At 38.2% G+C, this 20,879-nt stretch overlaps 2 protein-coding genes across 3 annotated transcripts in view; both read right to left on the bottom strand.

The window, feature by feature from the left end:
• The window catches only part of LOC125831646 (uncharacterized), an 831,707-nt gene that overhangs the window by 227,199 nt on the left and 583,629 nt on the right, over positions 1-20,879 (bottom strand). The window lies entirely within an intron of this gene.
• On the bottom strand, positions 19,582-20,076 carry LOC125831641 (agamous-like MADS-box protein AGL61). The gene has a single exon (XM_049510812.1). It carries the CDS (start codon positions 20,074-20,076, stop codon positions 19,582-19,584), a length of 495 nt encoding a protein of 164 aa, XP_049366769.1.

Here is a 20,879-nt window from a genome sequence, read left to right as displayed (position 1 = left end):
ACAATAGTTGACTTGGATACCACGTCGGTACACTAATAGTTGTGTTTAGGTTTCATGAGGGAATCAAGTTTATTTACTATGTTATATTTGTCATATGTTGTTCCCTGAGTGTATCAGTTGATGTATAAAAATGCAGGGATAGTCTTTCTATAGACCAAGTTTTTATGCTAAATGTTGTAGATAAAAGATTAGGGATCCTTAGTGGTTCGGGTTACTGAAACGGTGTGATGAATCAGGTATGAATAGTTGTGATATGGTGATCATATGGGACATGTTTCATGCGAGTGTTAAGCTTGGGTGGGGGCTAGGAGTTCAAGCTATCTTATAATTGGAACTAGAATTGTATCTACCTACTTTGCTAAATTGGGGTTGCTTATTCACATTTTGTATAATTGAAGTGTTGTTAAGGCCAATGTTTTGGCATGGGAGCTTGAGTGGGAATAGTAGACTGGTTAGCAAAGTCATTAATGATTTTGTATTAGGGAAATCATTATATGATATGATGGAGTAAACTATGATCTGATATGAGAGTGGAATGGCCTAGATGGGGGGACTTGGCAGCGAAAGGAGGTGGGGTGACTTAAGATAGAGTGTATGGATTTCAAGGTAAATCTACTTGTAGAAAGAGTGGTGAGTTGGTGTGTCATGCCCTGATCTTACACCATGAGGGTGGCCGACACTCGAGAACCATTGCTGGCCCCAAGCGAACCATTGGCCTGGCTCAACTCTCAACGGACTTACTCAACATAAGATGAACTCAAATATAAAACTTTAACTCAAATGTCTTAAATGATTAACTCAGAATATAATAGAATATTCAACGTTACTAGACAGAAGTAGACAACTCAAGTCTTAAAATTTAACAACGAAAATGAAAAAGACTCCTCAAAACACTATTGTCTATCTATGAAGCCTCTAAATAACAAAGATGGAAGTCGAGACAAGACCCACAACATCCTAACAAAATTGAAAGACATATATGGAATCCTCCGAAGGCAAGAAGGCTCACCAAAGCTAACTCAAACTGCAAGTGGTATCAACGAAGCGCCTGTTGATGACTCTGGTTACCTGTATCTGCATTATAAAACAATGCAGACCAAATAATGTCAGTACATTGAATGTTCGAACAAGCAAGGGGAGAACTAAACATAACATATAAGCTTGAACTTGGAAAGAATGAAACATACTTACCTCGTCTCAATTTAACTCAACTCAAGGGTAATCAAGGATACTCAAGAATACTCAAAGATACTCAAATTCAGAAATACTCAACTTAGTTCGATATAATAGCAACAATAGAGATGCATTATAAAGAAATCTTTTAAAACAGTAGATAACAACTCAATGTATTTAAAAATACAATAATAAATCAGTTTGTATGTAAAGATACAAAATAACTCAATTTGGGAGATTCTCTAACCGACAACCATAACTATGGGCTATGTCATGATACAACGTCTCGCCCACACTGTCAGAACTGTCCTATACCTTTCCTGAGTGTAAGACATCCTGAACTAAGTGGATCCACTAAGCTATGCTTAAGAAGCAATAAGGAATCATCTAAAAAGTATGACCATTTACCCATGTTGGCATACATGGTTTATGGGGCCTGTGATTTGTCTGAACTCTCCCCCATATCGGTGCTCAATACTACTCCTAAAATATAACTCATTCTCATATGTTTAAAAACATTTCCTCATCCTCAAACTTTGAGATTATTACTCAAAAGATTCTCTTAAAAGAGATATTGCTCAAAACTCTTCATGAACTCATTTGGAAAACAAAGTTTCCTCTCCTCTTAAATGTAAAAATATTTACTCTTGGGAACACTTAGTTCCCATATATTCATTTGAAAAACTGAATCTCAACTCTCCTCATCCTCATACTCAAGTCTTAAAACAAGTCTTAAAAGTTTGCAAAAGACTTCTTAAATGGCTCAGAAGAACTCTCAAGACTTTACTCTTAACTCTACCTTGAATTTGAATTATGAATTCAAGGAATATAATTCATGTTATGAAGTATCTCTCGATGTTTAGATGTAGTTTAGACTAGTTAGAATCAGAAAAGAGTGAAGGTACACTTTAAAAGAAATCAAACGGCACAAACGACGAAAAAAGGGGATGGGGCAGGCGACCTTGGTGCACTGAGTGACGAAGGGCGCTAGCCCTTAAATTAAATAACTTCTTTTCTGGCGTACTGCTGGCGCGACGCGCCAGCCCCTTCCCAGATATTTTCCAACGAATATTCTTCTTCTCTTTTTGGCCCTAATTCACTTAGAATCGAATGGTTTCTTCCAAAATCTCCTAGATTCGAATACTCAAACTTAGTAAACAAAAATAAACTCATAAACAACCCTCAAACTCCAAACATTCATCTCAAGAATTCATCAAACCTCATTATTAACAATTTATGAAACGAAAATTCAAGAAACTCATCAAGAACTCAATTATTTGACTCCAAGAATGAAATTACGGATTAAAATCACATGATTGGCGTGTGGGTGAATGAACCCATCACTATGTAAGCTTACCTACCTCTTAGGGATCAAACCCTTGGCAAAATTCCCCGACAAATCTCAAGAATCTTGACAAACTTCTTGAACTCCTCCTCTTTTCCTCCTCTTGAACTCTTCTCAAAATCCTTAGCGTATTTTAGAATTGTGAAAATTGATCCAAATCGTTTTATACCCCTAAAATATTGCTAAAAACGTTTAAAGCGGATGGGGTAAGGAAAAAACCAAAATACCCCTCATTAATTCAAGTAAATTTCCTTAACTGGATAGGCTTAACTCAAACGGACATATCTCCCTCATCCAAACTTGGATTTTAGAAAACTTAGCGGAGTTGGAAAGAGGACTCAGAGATCTTTCTTTTAACATCTTATGGACCACCTAACTCATCATGTACGGAGAGTTATGGTCCTTCGAAGTTGACCCAAAACTCAAAATCTAAGAATGAATTGCACAAATCTCAATTTAGCTATTTCCAATTTAGCGCTTTCTAAATGTAGCTCTTTCTAAGGAGGAATGTTACATGGTGGATCGAGATCCTAATTTTATTTCCAAGTTTCAAGCTTTTTTGGTTATTTAATGATATTATGTGGTGGATCAGATTGATCAATGATGCCTACTAGTTGTGTTGTTTGTACTGATACTACGCTCTCTATGCCACTTGGCATAGTCTGGTAGCAAGATTCAATGATATTTCTTAGGTGACGATGGGGATGATCTCTGAAAGATTTCACTCCTCTTTCCTCAAAGTGGTAGGTATGTCTTATTTTCTTTCATAAATTGTACTTTTTAGAAGCTCTTGTACTTGTTTAGACTAGTTCCTCGGGGGAGGGATCAATGTATTTTCTCTACAAATGTATTTTGATGTTGACAAATTGTGAGTATTTCTATATTTAAATAGGATGATTAGTTTATAATTTTTCACTTCCGTATTGCATATTTTAAATTGGGAGTAAGAATTTTGTCACGCCTCGAGCCTACATCCCGGACGTGGCAGGCACTCGAGAACCATTGTTGGCCCCAAGCGAACCCTTGGCCTGACTTACTTACTCAGCGGAATACTCTATGAATATTTAAAATGATCAGTAACACTATACTCACTTGAATAATAAAATATTGAGAATGCTTAAAAAAGACAAACATTCAACTTGGCCAAAATGGTAACTCAAGTCTTAACATATGAAATGATAATGTAAAGACAACAAAACTACTAACTGTCTATGAAGCCTCTAAAACAAAGAGGGATGTCAGGACATGACCCCCGATCATCCTAACAACTGAAAACTAGAAAGCAATGTAAAAAGGAGCCTTCCGGAAGCAAGGAGGCTCACCAACTGACTCTGAGTGTTGAACCTGATCAACGAGGTGCTGGATGCTGATCCTGGTTACCTGCGTCTGCATCATAGTACGATGCAGGTCAACTGGAATCAGTACATTGAATGTATGAGTATGCGAGTTGGAATGCTAAGCATAACATAGGCTTGAAAAGATTCTGAAAGAAACACTTACCATGGCTCTTCTCAACTCGTGAATAACTTAACTCAAAATAAAGCAATGAAACACATGCAACATATGAAAAACTTTAATAAACAGTAAAAGCAACTTAGTTCGTTAATGAAAATGCAATAACAAACTCAACTTTACTCATATAATAAAGTAATATAGTTTCTGTGGAAGTTTCTCTAACCGACAACCACCACTATAAGTCTAAATGGTGATACAACATCTTGCCCACGCTGCTAGAAGTGTCCTATACTTTTCCGTCATATAGGACGCCTTAACTAAGTTGATCCACTAGTCTATGCTAAAAGCATCTTAAGGAGTCATCTAAAAAGTATGATCCTTTACTACCCATGATGGCTACATGGTTTATGGAGGCTTGAGTTAATATGAACTCGCATCCCCATATCGGTGCTCAATACTACACCCAAAATATACTTAGCTCATATGTTTTTAAAACAACTTTTTTCTTTGGTTTGAGATAATTACTCAATACTTAGCTTAAAAGTTTTCTTGGAATCGGTGTTCCCTTTCTTTCTCAAATGTGAAAACATTTTAAAATCTTTGGGAATACATAGTTCCCATATACTTCTTTGAATAAATGAACTTCAGTCTTTAGATTTTACTCTTTTACTCAACTTGAACTTCAAGTCTTAAAACAAGGTTAAAACGTTTGTGAAAGACTTTTGAAAAACTTTAACGAACTTTTCTTGACTTGCTTCTTGATTTCTAAACTTGACTCTTAACTTTTCTTGAATTGAATTATGGATTCAAGGATCATGATTTGTGATAGGAAAGATCTCATGATGTTTAGGAGTGTTTTAGATAGCTAAACATGAGAAAAGATAAAAAAATCATTGTTTGAGGGTAGGTCCGCAACGCGGAGATGTGTTTAAATTTTGGTCGCGAAAATACTTTTTGAGGTAGAATGGTATGTGACCGCTCCGCGATGCGAAAAGACTTTTCCCAAATCTTGGGAGCAGGTCCGCGACGCGGAGCCAGTGCCCAGATTTGCCCGATTAATTTTCTTCTTCGTTTCCCAGCCCCAATTCGCCCAAAATTGGTTCTTTTTCCCAAATTCTTTTTAGATACAGATACCCAACAATTGTACCTAAGAACCTAACTTCAACCAACTCAATAATTTGATGTTAATGATCTTAGAAACTTCTCAATTCAGCCCAACTCATGAACAATATCAAATTCAAGAATATATATCAAAAACATCAACTTTGAAACTATTTTAGGACGAATTCACACTGAAATAAACATGTTTGGCACGTGGGTGAACGAACCCAACGTTATGAAAGTCTCACATACCTTGTAGGGGTTAACCTTTGGCAAAGTCCACAAGCCTAGCTTTAAGAACTTGACGATTCCTTTCTCCTTCTCCTCTTCTTTTCTCTTCTCTCAAAACCCTAACTTGTTTCTCAAAAGCGTCAACTGAATCCAATCAGTTTAGACCCCAACTTAATTACCAAAAACGAAATTAATTAATTGGGTGGTGAAAAGACCATAATGCCCTTCTAAAATCCGGATTGAACTTTCCTTATTTGAACAACCCAACTTCCAATGGGCATAACTCACTCATACGAACTTGGAATCACGCAAACTCAGCGGCGTTGGAAAGATTATTCCAAGATCTTTCCTACAATATCTGGAAAGACACCTAAATCATCTTGAGCTAGGAGTTATGGTTGTTTGAAGTTGACCAAAAACTCAAACTTAACTTAACTTGACCAATTTTCCAGATTTTTATTATTTCCAAAAATCACTCTTTCTAGTTCTTTCAATTTGCGAGATGTTACAATAACTCCCCCTTGGGAACATTTATCCTCGAATGAGATAACTCTTAGTAGGCTAAGGGTGTAACATTTAACATTCAACTCAAACACCCAACAAGCAATGCAATTACAACATGCTAATCTTATAAATAAAAGCCAAGAAAAGGATTAGTACCTCAATTTGGAACTTCTCCGTATTCGAAGAGATGTGGATATATCTTCTTCATATCTTCCTTAGCTCCCCAAGTAGCTTCCTCAACAAATTGGTTCCTCCAAAGGACTTTGAATGATGCTACCTCTTTTGTTCTCAACTTGCGAACTTGGCGATCTAGAATCTGAACAGAAATCTCCTCATAAGACAAGCTATCATTGATCCCAATATCTTCAGTTGGTATAATAAATGAAGGATCTCCCATGCACCTCTTTAACATAGAGATGTGAAATACCGGTTGAACTGCGGCTAACTCTTGTGGTTGCTCCAACTCGTAAGCTACATTACCAACCCTTTTCGATATTCTATAAGGGCCAATATACCATGGACTAAGTTTCCTATTCTTACCAAATCTCATAACACCCTTCATGGGTGAAACTTTAAGATATACCCAATCATCTACTTCAAACTCTAGCTCCCTTCTCGTAACATTAGTGTAGGATTTTCTGATGACTCTAGGCTGTTTTCAATCTCTCTTGAATAACTTTCATTTTCTCCATAGCTAGACGAACTAAGTCTGGTCCTATCAACTCAGCTTCACCAACCTCAAACCATCCAATAAGAGATATGCATCTTCTCCCATAAAGAGCTTCGTAAGGAGCCATTTGGATGCTAGAATGGTAACTATTGTTGCAAGCAACTCAATGAGAGGTAAGTGATCATCCCAATTACCCTTGAAATCAATCACACAGTCCACCTTGATACCTCAAAACACTATCTCACCCTTGTTCAAAAGCCATCACTTTTGCTTATAAACACTACCCTTTAATTCAAGCAATAAAGGATCTTGGTCTTGCTTATCGTTTACTTCTGACACTAATGATGATTCATCCCCATTCATCACCACTACTCCTCCTTTTGTGGAATCCATTAGACGAACTCCCAAGCATGCAAGTCTATGCACATCTTTTGCTAACTTTTTCTTATCTTCCTCAAAATGGGTAGTACTACCCATAGACAACCTGCTCAAGGCATTAGCAACAACATTAGCCTTACCTGGGTGATAGAGGATACTCATATCATAATCCTTGAGTAACTCTAACCACCTTCTCTATATGAGATTAAACTCTTTCTGACTAAACATATATTGAAGACTCTTGTTATCGGTGAACACATCCACATGAATACCATAAAGATAATGGCGCTATATTTTAAAGCTAATACTACGACAGCCAGTTCTAGATCATGGGTTGGGTAGTTCTTCTCATGAACTTTCAACTGTCTGGAGGAATAAGTTATAACCTTGACATTCTGCATTAACACACAACCCAAACCAATTCTAGACGCATCACAATAGGCAACAAAGCCTTGCGTACCTTTCGGTAATGTCAAAACTAGGGCATAGTTAACCTCTTTTTCAATTCTTGAAAGCTTTTCTCACAAAATTCAGACTATTGAAACTTCACTGTTTTCTGAGTCAACTTGGTCAAAGGGGATGAAATAGATGAGAACCCCTCTACGAACCTTCTACAATATCCATCCAACCCCAAGAAACTCCTAATATCAATTGGAGATGTGGGTCTAGGCCAATTCTGCACTGCCTCAATTTTCTGAGTATCAACTTTAATTCTCTCTCCAGACACTATATGGCCTAAGAATGCCACAGACTCAAGACAAAACTCACACTTAGAGAACTTGGCATACAACTCTCTATCTTTTAGAGTTTGGAGAACTATTTTGAGATGACTAGCATGATCTTCTTCATTCTTTGAATAGATTAGTATGCTATCAATGAAGACGATAACAAACATATCTAAATAAGATTTGAAAACTCTATTCATAAGGTCTATTAATGTTGCAAGCGCATTGGTCAAACCAAAGGACATGACCAGAAACTCATAATGACCATAACGGGTCCTGAATGCTATTTTTGGAATATCACATTCCCTCACTCTTAACTGATGGTAGCATGATCTGAGGTTTATCTTAGAGAAACAGGTGGCACCATGAAGTTGGTCGAAAAGATCATCAATACTTAGGAGAGGATACTTATTCTTGATGGTAACCTTGTTCAACTGACGGTAATCTATACACATCCTAAGGGAACCATCCTTCTTCCTCACAAACAAGACCGGAGTGCCCCAAGGTGAGACACTTGGTCAAATAAAGCCCTTATCAAAAAGGTCTTTCAACTGTTCTTTAGTCTCTTTCAACTTTGTTGGTTCCATTCTATATGGCAGAATAGATATAGGACGAGTATCATGAATAGTATTTATATCGAAGTCTATTTCTCTCTCAGGAGGAACTCCAGGAAGATCATCTGGAAAGACTTCTGGAAACTCTTTTACTACTGAAACTGGTATCTCAACACTAGAGTCATTAACTTGGACTAAGTGATAGACACACCCCTTGGAAACTAACTTTCTCACCTTAAGGTACGAAATAAAACGACATATAGGCACCGCTGAACTGCTATTCAACTCTATAACTGGTTCACTAGAAATTGGAACTTAATTACTCGAGTTCTACAATCTATTGATGCAAACAGGCATGAAGCCAGTCCATACGTAAAATGACATCAAAATCTACCATGTCTAACTCAATTAAATCAGCCATGGTATTCTTGTGATTGACAGAAACGGAACAATCACGATAGACTCTTTCTGCTAGAATAGACTTACCATTAGGTGTAGAAACACTGAAGGGCTCAAGAAGTTGCTCAGGAAGAACATCAAAATTGAAGAGTTGGATTATACTAGTGACAACATCTGGTGAATCCTCTTGCTCTCGGCGACTAGCGATAACATAAAGACGGTTTCCTTCTCTGCCTGCCCTTGAAGTAGCTCATCTATATGCAACTCTATCGAGTGGAGTAACTGATGAAGATTGTGCTCTATTGCCCTGATTTCCACTACCTTGCCAGTTCTTTGGGCACTCTTTCATAAAGTGAGCCTCTTGTTCACACTTGAAGCAACCTGTCTGGCCATCACGACACTTACCTGGGTGGGTTCTACCACACCTAGCACATGCAGGAGCCTAGTTACCTCCTTGTGCCACACTACTTTGAGACTGTGCAGGTCTAGCTGTGAAGTTCTGCGAATTCTAACCATTATACTCACCTTTGTTTCTGGGTGCAGGTGCACTAGCAGATGATGGAGCAGGTCCCTTTTGTTTATGCTGCAAGGATGAACGGTTCACATTACCTTTTTGCTGCCTGGACTCATTCCCTGTCTTAGCTTTCTTATTTCTGAATTTCTCCCTATCCCTCAGTTTCTCTTCCTCAACCTGCTGCACATAGACCATCAACCTTGATATGTCCATGTCCCCAATTAACATAGCTGCCCTGCCCTCTTTCTTGATAGACGGGACAATCCAGCAACAAACAGACTCATCATACTCCTCATATCCGTAACCATCTCCGGAGCATAATGGGATAGTTGGGTGAATTTCAACCCAAACTCATGAACACTCAAAGAATCCTGCTTAAGTGTGAGAAATTCTCGTACCTTAGCCTCTTTCAGTTCTCGGGGAAAGAAACGCCCCAAGAAAGCCTCCTCTAAACATGCCCAACTCGCAGGTGGTGCATCATCAACTTTACCCCCCTTCCACTGGTCAAACTAAGTCCTAGCAACATTCTTTAGTTGATATGCAGCCAGTTCAACTCGCTCAGTATCGGCAACATGCATAACATCAAATACCTTCTTCAGCTCTTCCATAAAGTTCTCTGGATCCTCAGTAGTGCTCGAACCAGTGAAGCTTGGAGGATTCATCCTCAAGAACTCTTGGATCCTCGAAGTATCAGTCACTTCCTGTCTAGCTCCTCTCTGTTGCCCAACCTTATTAGTCACAGCTTGGCTCAACATCCAGATAGCCTAACGGAACTCAACATTGGTAACCTCTCCTTGGGGTTGCACCTCAGGTGCATTGGGTACCCCTTGCTCCTTAACATTACATCTAGCAGGACGACCTCTGACAACTTTTCATGGAGGCATGATTATCTGAAAACAAACGCATGCACGAATTAGAAGGAAACTTTTTAGAGATTAAACTCTAATGCACGAAATGAGTATGTCAAAAGTGAGAATATTTCCTAAGTGTCGCAGCCTCCTAATTATAGAAGTGGTGTGCTTCACACCGATAACCAGGACTCTACATACACGACTTCATTGACATTCTAGGACTCTTGAACTCTGTACTCTGATACAAAGTTTGTCACGCTCTTAGCCTACACCCCGGACGTGGCTGACACTTGAGAACTATTGCTGGCCCTAAGAGAACTCTTACCTTGGCTTACTTACTCAGCAGAAGGCTCTATGCATATTTATAATGATCAGTAGCACTATACTCACTTGAAAAATAAAATACTAAGAATGCTTAAAAAAGTCTAACATTCAACCTGGCCAAAATGGCAACTCAAGTCTTAACATATGAAATGATAATGTAAAGACAACTGAACTACTAACCGTGTATGAAGCCTCTAAAACAAAGACGGAAGTCAGTACAGGACCCCCGATCATCCTAACAACTAAAAACTAGAAAGCAATGTAAAAAGGAGCCCTCCAGAAGTAAGAAGGCTCACCAACTGACTCTGATTGCTGAACCTAGTCAACGAGGCGTTAGATGCTGATCCTGGTTACATGCGTCTGCATCATAATACGATGTAGGCCAATTGATATCAGTACATTGAATGTACGAGTATGCGAGTTGAAATGTTAAACATAACTTAGGCTTGAAAAGATTCTGAAATAAACACTTACTTTGGCTCTTCGAATAACTTAACTCAAAATAAAGTAATGAATCACATGCAACATATAAAAAGCTATAATAAACAGTAAAAGCAACTTAGTTCGTTAGTGAAAATGCAATAAAAAAATCAACTTTATTCCTATAATAAAGTAATATAGTTTATGTGGGAGTTTCTCTAACCGACAACCACCACTATGAGCCTAAGTGGTGATACATCGTCTTGCCACGCCGCTAGAACTGTCCTATACTTTGCCGTCATATAGGACGCCTTAACTAAGTGGATCCATTAGTCTATGCTAAAAACATCTTAAGAAGTCATCTAAAATGTATGATCCTTTACTACCCATGATGGCTACATGGTTTCTAGAGGCTTGAATTAATATGAACTCACATCCCCATATCGGTGCTCAATACTACTCCCAAAATATATGTCACGCCCTAAACTAGAGGGGCGCAACTGGCTCTTAATGCCAAAACTCAGGCCCGAGCCGACCCTGCTGAACCATTTGCTACTAGCGCATGGCCCACACGCAATCAAGAAATCAAACAAGTATATCTCGGCTTAAAACTAAGCCATCGGCCGGCAAGGCCCCTGTCAACTGATCTATAAAAGAAACAGCTACTCCTAGGAGATCATATAAATAAATAGTCAACTAGCACAGAAGTCCTGATTAGGCCGTCGAGGCCACCATGATATCTATACCAAAACTAAAAGCAAGTATATATCAATACAATACATCAAACAGCTCACAAGCTTCCGCAAACTAACAACATAGGCCAGCATGGCCATAACATAGCTATAAACCCCACACACTAGTCTGCAAGCCTCTAAGAGTAGTAAATATTGGTGGGACAGGGCCCCACCCTACCCAAAAAGATATATACAACAAAAGGTAACAAACCTCCCAACTCTGGCAGCTCCAGAGGAAAGGGGCTAGCCAACCGGATAAAAGTCAATCCTGCTGCTGAGGAGGTCAACTCAGTCGTCTGTCAGGACCTGCATGCATGAATGCAGCACCCCCAAGGCCATGGGGCGTCAGTACAAAATAATGTATAGAGTATGAAAGGCAATAGACTATGATTAGGTATCCTGATATACTAGAATAATCCAATAAATAAATCAAGGCTAAGATAAGTGTACTGACCTGCTCCTAAATCTAAACTTATCAAAAATAACAAAACAACAACCTAACCAGGCCACCATAAGCTCGGCAGGTACAAACAGCACACAAGACCACCTACTTAGGCCCCCATAAGCCTGGAAGGTGCCAATCAACCTATATACCCCTATCAGTTGTCCCCTAGCCCCATAGGCAGTCACATAGCCCTCTTAGGCATTAATATAGCCACGTAGGTAGCACATAGATCTCTTAGGCATCAACGTAGCTTATAGACAACTCATAGCCCTCTTAGGCAACAACATGGGCCTGTAAGAAGCACATAGCCTTCTTAGGCGTCAATATAGCCCTGTAGGCAACTCATAGCCCTGTTAGGCATCCATATAGCCTTGTAGGCAGAACATAGCCCTTCTAGGAAGAACATAGCCCTTCTAGGCATAGATCACATTCATGCAGCTAACCTACCTCAAACCATCCAATGGGGAATCTAGATTTTCTCCCATATAAAACCTCATAAGGTGTCATCCCGATGCTGGAATGATAACTATTATTGTATGCGAACTCTATAAAAGGTAAGTGGTCATCCCAACTCCCCTTGAAGTCTACCGCGCACGCCCGTAACATATCTTCGAGTGTCAAAATTGTGCGCTCAGCCTGGCCATCTGTCTGAGGGTGAAAGGCAGTACTAAGATTAACCTGTGTCCCCAGTTCTTTCTGGAAGGACTTCCAGAAGTTGGTGGTAAATTGTGCGCCTCTATCAGAGATAATAGATACTGGGACATCGTGTAGCCTAACAATCTCTCTAATATAAAGCCCTGCATAGTCTTCGGCCGAAAAAGTAGCCCTGACTGGTAAAAAGTGGGTTGATTTTGTTAGTGTATCAACAATTACCCAAATAAAGTCAAACTTGCGACGCGATTGAAGTAACCCTATAATAAAATCCATATTCATTGCTTCCCACTTCCACAAAGGAATGACTATCTCCTGAACTAGCCTAGCGGACTTTTGGTGCTCAACCTTCACCTGTTGGCAGTTAGGACACTGTGCCACAAATTCAGCAACGTCCTTCTTCATCCCGTGCCACCAATAGATCTCCTTAATATCATGGTACATCTTCGTCGAACTAGGGTGAATAGAATAACGGAAATGATGTGCCTCTTCCATAATTTGATGTCGAAGCCCTGCAACATTTGGAACACACAATCGACCGCTATATTTGAGGACTCCATCTTCTGCTATATCAAATGCTAAATACTGTGGATCCTGAGCCTTGGCTCTAAATTTCTCTAATCTAGGATCCTCTTGTTGCCGTGATTTTACTTCTACAACTAGAGATGATACGGCTGTATCCTGAATTGTGACCCCACTATTGTCTGCCTCTAACAATCTGACTCCTAAGCTAGCTAACTGATGAAGCTCTCGTGCTAACTCCTGCATCTCAACACCGAAGTGGGATAAACTACCCATAGATTTTCAACTGAGGGCATCGGCTACCACATTCGCCCTTTCTGGATGATATAAAATATCCACGTCGTAGTCTTTCAGTAACTCAAGCCATCGACACTGTCACAAATTTAAATCCTTCTGTCTAAATATATATTGAAGGCTCTTATGATCTGTGAAGATGTCAACATGAACACCATACAAATAGTGTCTCCAGATATTTAACGCATGCACAACTGCAGCCAACTCTAAATCGTGGGTTGGATAGTTCTTCTCATGCTTCCTCAACTGCCTTGAAGCATATGTGATAATCTTACCGTGTTGCATTGGAACACATCCCAACCCAACACCAGAAGCATCACAATACACCACATAGCCTTCTGAACCGTCTGGTAATGCAAGAACTGGTGTTGATGTCAACCTGTCCTTCAGCTCCTGGAAACTAAAAGCAAGTATATATCAATACAATACATCAAACAGCTCACAAGCTTCTGCAAACCAACAACATAGGCCAGCTTGGCCATAACATAGCTATAAACCCCACACACTAGTCTGCAAGCTTCTAAGAGTAGTAAAAATTGGTGGGATAGGCCCCAGCCTACCCATAAAGATATATACAACAAAAGGTAACAAACCTTCCAACTCTGGCAGCTCCGGAGGAAAGGGGCTAGCCAACCGGATAAAAGTCAATCCTGCTGCTGAGGAGGTCTACTCAGTCGTCTGTCAGGACCTGCATGCATGAATGCAGCGCCCCCAAGGCCATGGGGCGTCAGTACAAAATAATGTACAGAGTATGAAAGGCAATAGACTATGATGAGGTATCCTGATATACTGGAATAATCCAATAAATAAATCAAGGCTAAGATAAGTGTACTGACCTGCTCCTAAATCTAAACTTATAAAAAATAATAAAACAACAACCTAACCGAGCCCCCATAAACTCGGCAGGTACAAACAGCACACAAGACCACTTACTCAGGCCCTCATAAGCCCGGAAGGTGCCAATCAACCTATATACCCCTATCAGTTGTCCCCTAGCCACATAGGCAGTCACATAGCCCTCTTAGGCATTATTATAGCCACGTAGGTAGCACATATCTCTCTTAGGCATCAACGTAGCTTATAGACAACTCATAGCCCTCTTAGGCAACAACATGGGCCTGTAGGAAGCACATAGCCTTCTTAGGCGTCAATATAGCCTTGAGCAACTCATAGCCCTGTTAGGCATCCATATAGCCCTGTAGGCAGAACATAGCCCTTCTAGGCATAGATCACATTCCTGCAGCTAACCACAATAGCCCCAACGTGAAAATATTTTAAACTTCTTTGAATAAATGAACTTCAATCTTTAATTTTTACTCATTTACTCAACTTGAACTTTAAGTCTTAAAACAAGGTTAAAACATTTGTGAAAAACTTTTGAAAAACTTTATCGAACTTCTCTTGACTCTTAACTTTTCTTGAATTGAATTATGGATTCAAGGATCATGATTTGTGATAGGAAAGATCTCATGATGCGTAGGAGTGTTCTTAGATAGCTAAACATGATAAAAGATAAAAAAATCAGTGTCTGAGGGTAGGTCGGCGACGCGGAGATGTGTTTAAATTTTGGTTGCAAAAATACTTTTTGAGGCAGAACGGTCCGTGATCGCTTCGCGACGCGAAAAGACTTTTCCCTAATCTGGGGAGCAGGTCCGCGACGCGGAGCCAGTTCCCAGATATGCTCGACAAATTTTGTTCTTCGTTTCCCAGCCCCAATTCGCCCAAACTCGATTTTTTTTTCCAAATTCCTTTTAGATACATATACCCAACAATTGTACCTAAGAACCTAACTTCAACAAACTCAATAATTTGACGTAATAATCTCAGAAACTTCTCAATTTCAGCCCAACTCAAGAACAATATCAAATTCAAGAATATATATCAAGAACACCAACTTTTAAACTCTTTTAGGACGAATTCATGCTGAAATAAACATGTTTGGAATGTGGGTGAATGAACCCAACGTTATGAAAGTCTCACATACCTTGTAGGGGTTAACCTTTGGCGAAGTCCACAAGCCTAGCTTCAAGAACTTGATGATTCCTTGCTCCTTCTCCTCTTTTTTTCTCTTTTCTCAGAACCCTAACTTTTTTTTCAGAAGTGTAAACTGAATCCAATCAGTTTAGACCCAACTTAATTACAAAAAATGAAATTAATTAATTGGATGGTGAAAAGACCATAATGCCCTTCTTAAATCCGGATTGGACTTTTCTTATTTGAACAACCCAACTTCCAATGGGTATAATTCACTCATACAAACTCGGAATCATGCAAACTCAGCGGCGTTGGAAAGATTATTCCAAGATCTTTCCTATGATATCTGGAAATACACCTAACTCATCCCGAGCTAGGAGTTATGGTAGTTTGAATTTGACAAAAAAACTCAAACTTAACCAATTTTCGAGATTTTTATTATTTCCAAAAATTACTCTTTCTAATTCTAGCTCTTTCTAGTTCTTTCAATTTGCGAGATGTTACAAATTCTTCTATCGATGTGTTAGAGTAGGTGTTCACAAGTCCCGTGGGTTAGGTCGTCACAATTTGGTATCAAAGACCTGATTACTGGTCTTCTAGTACAAGAGAAAATGTTGAATAGAGTCATGTAGATTAGTATGTTGATGTCTACATATAACCTTTGGAAAGTTATGAAACATTCTAGGAATCTGTCTCACTTCTTCACTCCGTTCATGCGGTCTATCGCTTGTGGTATGGGTTGAACCCAATTGGTACATCCAGATTCCAATTGGTGCCTTAATAAAGTAAACTAGATGTCATCATCGTGGATGAAGGGACACAGACAAACAAGGATTGGAACCGGAAGGTTTCAATTGGTATTCGGCCTTAAAGGAGATGTGAATGCATAAATGGTCAGTCAGTGCTCATCCATTATGTGAATATAATGGAATGAACCTGATTTAATTTAGTGGTAAATCTTGATGATTGTTATTGTGTGTAGGGTATTGCCTGACTGACTGAAATTGTGTGAGGTGTAATTACTTGAATTTCTATGAAATTGTGGACGGTTGAAAGTCATAACTTGATTATGTCTAGTGGTTTAGTGATAAATTTCTATGTGATTAACTGAACGTTTTTGTGTTAAAAATTGTGCATGGACTTACCATTGATAAAAAAAATTGGTAAGGGGGGAGGATAAATTGTGACCGTAGGAAAACTCTAATTTCAAGATAGTCAGGATAGGTTCAAAACTATGTGAGAAAAGATTATTCTGGTATGATAGTAGGAATGTGATGTGATGAACAAGTTCTGGTGTAATTTAATACTAGTTTTATAATGATGTGGTGCTAAGTTATTATTATGCATTATTGGGAATGATCCTGGGGATATTTTCAAGGCAATGTTATGTTTTCAAAAGTTGGAATTGTTAATCGATATTGGGGTATGAGGCACCTTTGCAAGAATTTTTTTTAAATTTCTAGGATGAACTCTTTGGAGCCTTCATGGCAGGACTCATCCGCTAAAGCGCTTCTGTTGTGGCAGGAATTTTCCCACCATAGTGGCAGCCGCTTTAGCAGGAAAAAATCCCTGCTCCACTTTCCCCTATTTTGTCTTTCATTCCTGAGACATTTTAAGTCACTTATTTTCAAGTCCATACCAATACGGAAATAGTATAACTGTAACAAAACAACCATATCATGCATATATCCATGATTAAGAGGTTAGAACCAGTATCCATGTTCTCTAAAACAAGAAAGCAGGAAAAAGAAAAGATGTCTCTATGCCCAAACATGGCAAGCCCAAAACAAGTTTTAACGTATCCAAAGGGGTGGATCCTAAGCAACATCCTTAAGATCCTCCGAGGCTTGCTCACTAGTCCATGCCTCTGTCCGTAAAGGGAATTCCATGAAATTCTCTTTTGTAAGTGTCAGGAGCTCTTTCTCATGGCGCATGTGAATATGACCTTGATGGTCATCCATATTCCAGCTAGCAGACACTCCCAAACTATGCTCTTCTTCCTCTCCCAAGCCAGTTATCGGCAGAGAATTTTATTCTTATGTGTAGTAGGGATTGAGGATGATGCTCCAGCTAGGAAACTCCCACATATCTCCAGATGGCGGCCAAGTCCTCATCCACGTGGCTTCTAGAGAGCTGGTATTGGGTCTGGGTGGTGGGAGAATCATCACCATAATCCTCCTTGTTTCCCTAACCTATTGAAGCCTGGTTATTTCCCTCCTCGCCCATATTTTGACTTTTCTTACCCTTGTCAGCATCTGGTTTCGTTTGAAAGGGTGGAAAAAAGGGATTTATGTGCACCTCCTCATCGGCAACCATCAATGGCACCCTTGCCTGCTTGTATAATGCGGTCACTAGTCCTAGTAAAAAGGGGCCTTCTTGTTGCCCTGATAAAAATCATTCCACTTGGACACTATTTGTGCACCCCATATGGCTGAATCCTCTAGATAGTGCAGGCCACCACTAGTTCCTGGGGATAAGTCATGTCGGTAATATTGCCCGATGGACAAATCCTTTGAGCCACTAACGGCAGCCAACTTCTGGCGTCGGTAGTGAAGTAGAGGCTATTGATGCCCTTGATGGTGGGCCAATAGACTTGTTCCAATAAATCTTCCTCTATCAATGTATCTTGTAGCCACCACATGTATATCTCCCTCAATCGGGCCTTATACTCAACATTCTAGACCTTTGGCACCTCCAACACCTCATTGATTGTTTGCGCATCCATTGGCATGTCCACTCCCAAATACAGATGGTAGGGTTGGCCCGTCCCAATGTATAGTGTGAATGAGGGCATGGAACTACCTCCCCCAAATAGAGCACACGAGAGGGAGAGCCTCCACCAAAGGGCACTAACTGAACCCTTCCAATCGGGCATGGAAAGCACCAACATTCTCCACCGCCTTATGCATATTGAAGCTCTTCTAATAAAGGAAATTCATTCCCGCATGGTCTTGGTACCTCTCCCGACTAACGCCATCGGGAAACCTCACAAATGGTAGACTTTCTTTAGTGTTGACAACCATTGTATTCGTGGAAACTGAAAATATATAAGAATAGAGGGATCAAAGCTCATTCAGTACATAGAAATAATTTCGACAGAAAAATCCACCTTTTGGGTCAGTTAGGAGGCTACTATCCGCAGCCTCCCACTGTAGAGGGTTGCTTCCTTTAATGTGGAGCCGCTATAGCGGGAATTACCCCACTACAAAAGCTTTTGCTATAGCTAAAGCATGTCTTATATTTTGCATAAAGCTTTTTATTTTCGCATCAGTTGCATCCCGCCTTCAATAATTAGTGGATAGATAAATGTTCGAATTATAAAAAGAGGGTAAATAAATAAATAAATTATATATAGGGTACGAACCTGAAAGTTGCAGGGCCTCCACCTATTTCACAATACTTCTTAAAACGTTCAACAATATGAGAGACTGATTAAAAACTTGTCATTAATTAGTATTCCATTTTGAGAATTAGAATTTTTATATTTGATCATGAGTTTGCAAAAAAAAAAATTGAATTTTTTTTTTACAGACGAGTAAGAACCATAGATATGGATTTTAGAGGAGAAAAAGAATGTACTTTTGTGGGAAAAATGGATCAATAATGGATTCGTATTTTAAAATTTGGATGGGTTTGAATTATTGTAAATTAAAATGGGGCACCAATTAGAATATGTCACATGGCTTTTTAAAAAGTTAGAATTTTCTAAATATTTTTCTGTTAAGTTGAGGGGTATGTTTGAACCCAAACATTAACCTTAAGGATATTTTTAGATCCAAAGATGGAAGAGGGGTATTTATGAGTCTTTCCCTATGGGTTAGGGGTATTTATGAGCCTTTTTCCTAGAAAAATTGACATATATCTCAATCTACTTTGGGGAATTCATCTTTGTGCATCATGGTATACTATAATCATATGTCGCATATCAAAAGCTATTAGATGAAAAATATTTGGTTTCTAACCCTAAATCAATTGAGAGGAGAAAGTTAATAACAATTTATTGATGCAATGCATATAAGTGTTACTGTATCCAGTATATTGTATTTCAAACTAACACATGAAGCAACTTCTTCTCATCAAGCAATATTCAAACTAACCATATCAGATATTATTAATGAAAATCATAGCAATACATGATTGTAGCATCATTGAAATAAATTTTAAAAAAACAATACCTTAATAATATAAATTGAACTTACTAGATACTTCACCAATATATCTATAAGTGATAACCTAGCATGATTCAACTATAATTTCAATTTTTCAAACTTCACACTCCAAAAGATTCACGTCCCAATGACGGTGAAACTCCATTTTCTAATGGTTCGAATGATGGCGCATTTTGGAACAAGTGTCACTCAACCAAGCTTCAAATATGGTCACTTCATCTGCATTGAGCTGCTCAATTGACTCCCACCAACCTATTTGTCTTATTTCTACCACTTGGTCATAGAAAGTTGTTCGAGCAATTGTAGCATCTTCTACAACATCAAGTTCTTCAAGCCTGTTTTTGAGTTCATTCACTTTATTTCGAGCAGTAATCGTGTCTAGATGAATACCTTGGCTTAACTGCATATCAGGATTTTGAAAACGAGAAATAATTGCATCAACAGTAGGGTGAAAAAATGAATGTGGCTTACCAGCAGGGGAAATCATCATTATTCCTATATCAACATCGCATTCTGTAACGAGTTCACTAGCTTTCTTGTACAAACCCTCCCGACGCTTTGAAAATGTGGTAAGCAGGGCATCCTTATTTTCTATTTTTTTTATTGGTATCTTTTGACGCCCTTTAGTCTTCTTTCCCTCCATGGCTAAATTCGTAAGGAGATTGATGATAAGATAGTTGATTAAATGTTTTTCAGCAAATGATACTTATGAAAAAACAATAGCACACCTATTTATATACCGCGAAAATTGATTTTTAGTCAAATAATCTATTATCATATATAAAATTAGGATGTTCATTAAATTTTATGCCTTTAATATATTTTGTATTATATACATTATTAAAATATAAAATATTAAGTTAAATATGTAAATATTTTCATATACTCATGAAATTTATTAAGTTGAAGTTAGAAAATAAATCTAAAGCTTAAACTATAATAGGAAAATATATTAATGTTCTTTCATAAATTAGTCAAGTCTAAATAGACAATAAAAAATAAGTGACTATAATTAGAAATAATATAAATTACAGACCAAAATAATTAATATTAATTTAAATTATTCACCCGCAGTAACATCAAATAGACATTAACTTGAATAAGATCCAAAAATCTAACTTTAATAGAAAAATATTTTAATAAAATACTATAATATTATTATTTTTATTATTATTATTATTAATAACAATAATAATGATGATGATGATGATGATGACTATGAATATATCAATAATAATAATAATATAGTATATTAATGAATATCAAATTGGAGTTAGCAAATATGAATATAATTTGGTAGAAATATAAATTACACATCAAATCTTTTTTAATTTTTTTTTTGGATAATAAGCAAAATCAAAATTCTCATTTACATTAATAAAAATAAATCTAAAGCGTAATGCTAGTAGAAAAAATACTTTGTATTCTTACATAAATTAGTCAAGT

This window comes from Solanum verrucosum, unplaced genomic scaffold (assembly GCF_900185275.1).
Source record: "Solanum verrucosum unplaced genomic scaffold, falcon-dt-bn FXZP01000049.1, whole genome shotgun sequence".
Taxonomy (NCBI): Eukaryota; Viridiplantae; Streptophyta; class Magnoliopsida; order Solanales; family Solanaceae; genus Solanum; species Solanum verrucosum.
The sequence above is the reverse complement of the archived record's forward strand: the minus strand, read 5'-3'. Positions and strand labels throughout refer to the sequence as shown.